Source organism: Micromesistius poutassou, assembly GCF_964030765.1.
Source record: "Micromesistius poutassou genome assembly, chromosome: 7".
Classification (NCBI taxonomy): Eukaryota; Metazoa; Chordata; class Actinopteri; order Gadiformes; family Gadidae; genus Micromesistius; species Micromesistius poutassou.
Genome location: NC_140277.1, coordinates 11,819,424 through 11,820,566, shown reverse-complemented (window position 1 = coordinate 11,820,566; position 1,143 = coordinate 11,819,424). Strand labels below are relative to the sequence as shown.

Below are 1,143 nucleotides of genomic sequence, written 5' to 3'. Positions count from 1 at the left end.
GAGGAAACGGGAATGGAGGCGTGCACCACCAGGGGGGAGTGAGGGGAGGGGGGGGGGGTGCGTTGTGGTGCTAACGAATAGTCGCCCGGGGTGCGATCTGCGTCGGAAACGGCTCTTAGGAACGCCTAGGGTATTCACACCCTGCCCCCAGCTTGTTTCCTCCTCTGTTACCAGGCTCACAGGGATGCTACGCTCACAGGGACGCTAAGCTACCAGGGACGCTACGCTACCAGGGACGCTAAGCTACCATGGACGCTACGCTACCATGGACGCTACGCTACCAGGGACGCTACGCTACCAGGGTGCTTTGCTCTGTGTCTAGCTGTGTTCAGCTAGTCTGGGAGCCCACAGAATGGATGCATGGCGGACTGGACGTATAAGGATAATAGCATATCCAGTGTTCAATGTCCCTAACCCTAACCCTTTTTGTTGGCATCCCGGCCTCAACTCTACTTTTTACCAACAAGGTTATTGTTATTTGTATTATGTGAAAAGCATAAAAATATTGAAAATCTATCCAACAGCCCCAGTTTTACATCCAACAGTGTTTGCACCATCCCCCCCCCCCCCCTCTTTGGTTGCTGTGAGAATCAACATAATGCGGTTATAAGCAGGTCAGTGACACTATTGATATCCCGGCTAGGCTCATACCATTACCACGCCCGTACATGGTAGCACGGTGCACAGGCTCCTAATGGTGCACAGCTTGAACCCGGACTAAAACAGAAGCACCCATAAGAACCGGACCTTGAACCCGGGTCGGTGTGTGATAAATAACGGAGGCTGTGTGTGTGTGTGTGTGCGGTGGCGTCACCTGCATGCAGCCAGATGCGCTCCAGCGTCGACCAGATGTAGGCGGGGCCCTGGCGGTGGGCGGAGCTACTGATGGACACCTCCGACAGGGCGGCGTCCAGGCGGGACGCGACCAACGACGGAGCGCTGATGGAGCCTGCAAGTCACACCCAAACGCACACACACACACACGCACGCACACACACACACACACACACACACACACGTAAACACACACGCACACACACAGAGGGAGGGAGGAGTCAGATGGATGGCGAGACAGGGAAATATGTGTTTCTGAGGGAACTGCTGAGCAGTTCGGGGGGGGGGGGGGGGTGGTGGTGGTGGTGT

The 1,143-nt window shown here is 55.9% G+C and overlaps 1 protein-coding gene across 1 annotated transcript in view; it reads right to left on the bottom strand.

Moving 5' to 3' along the window:
- Positions 1 to 71: 71 nt before the first annotated feature.
- ttc7a (tetratricopeptide repeat domain 7A) overlaps positions 72 to 1,143 on the bottom strand; it is a 25,087-nt gene continuing 24,015 nt past the window's right edge. Inside the window, exon 18 of the mRNA XM_084470452.1 lies at positions 72 to 949. Coding sequence (XP_084326578.1) covers positions 654 to 949 — 296 coding nt within the window. The 3' untranslated portion in view covers positions 72 to 653. The remainder of the gene's footprint in view (positions 950 to 1,143) is intronic.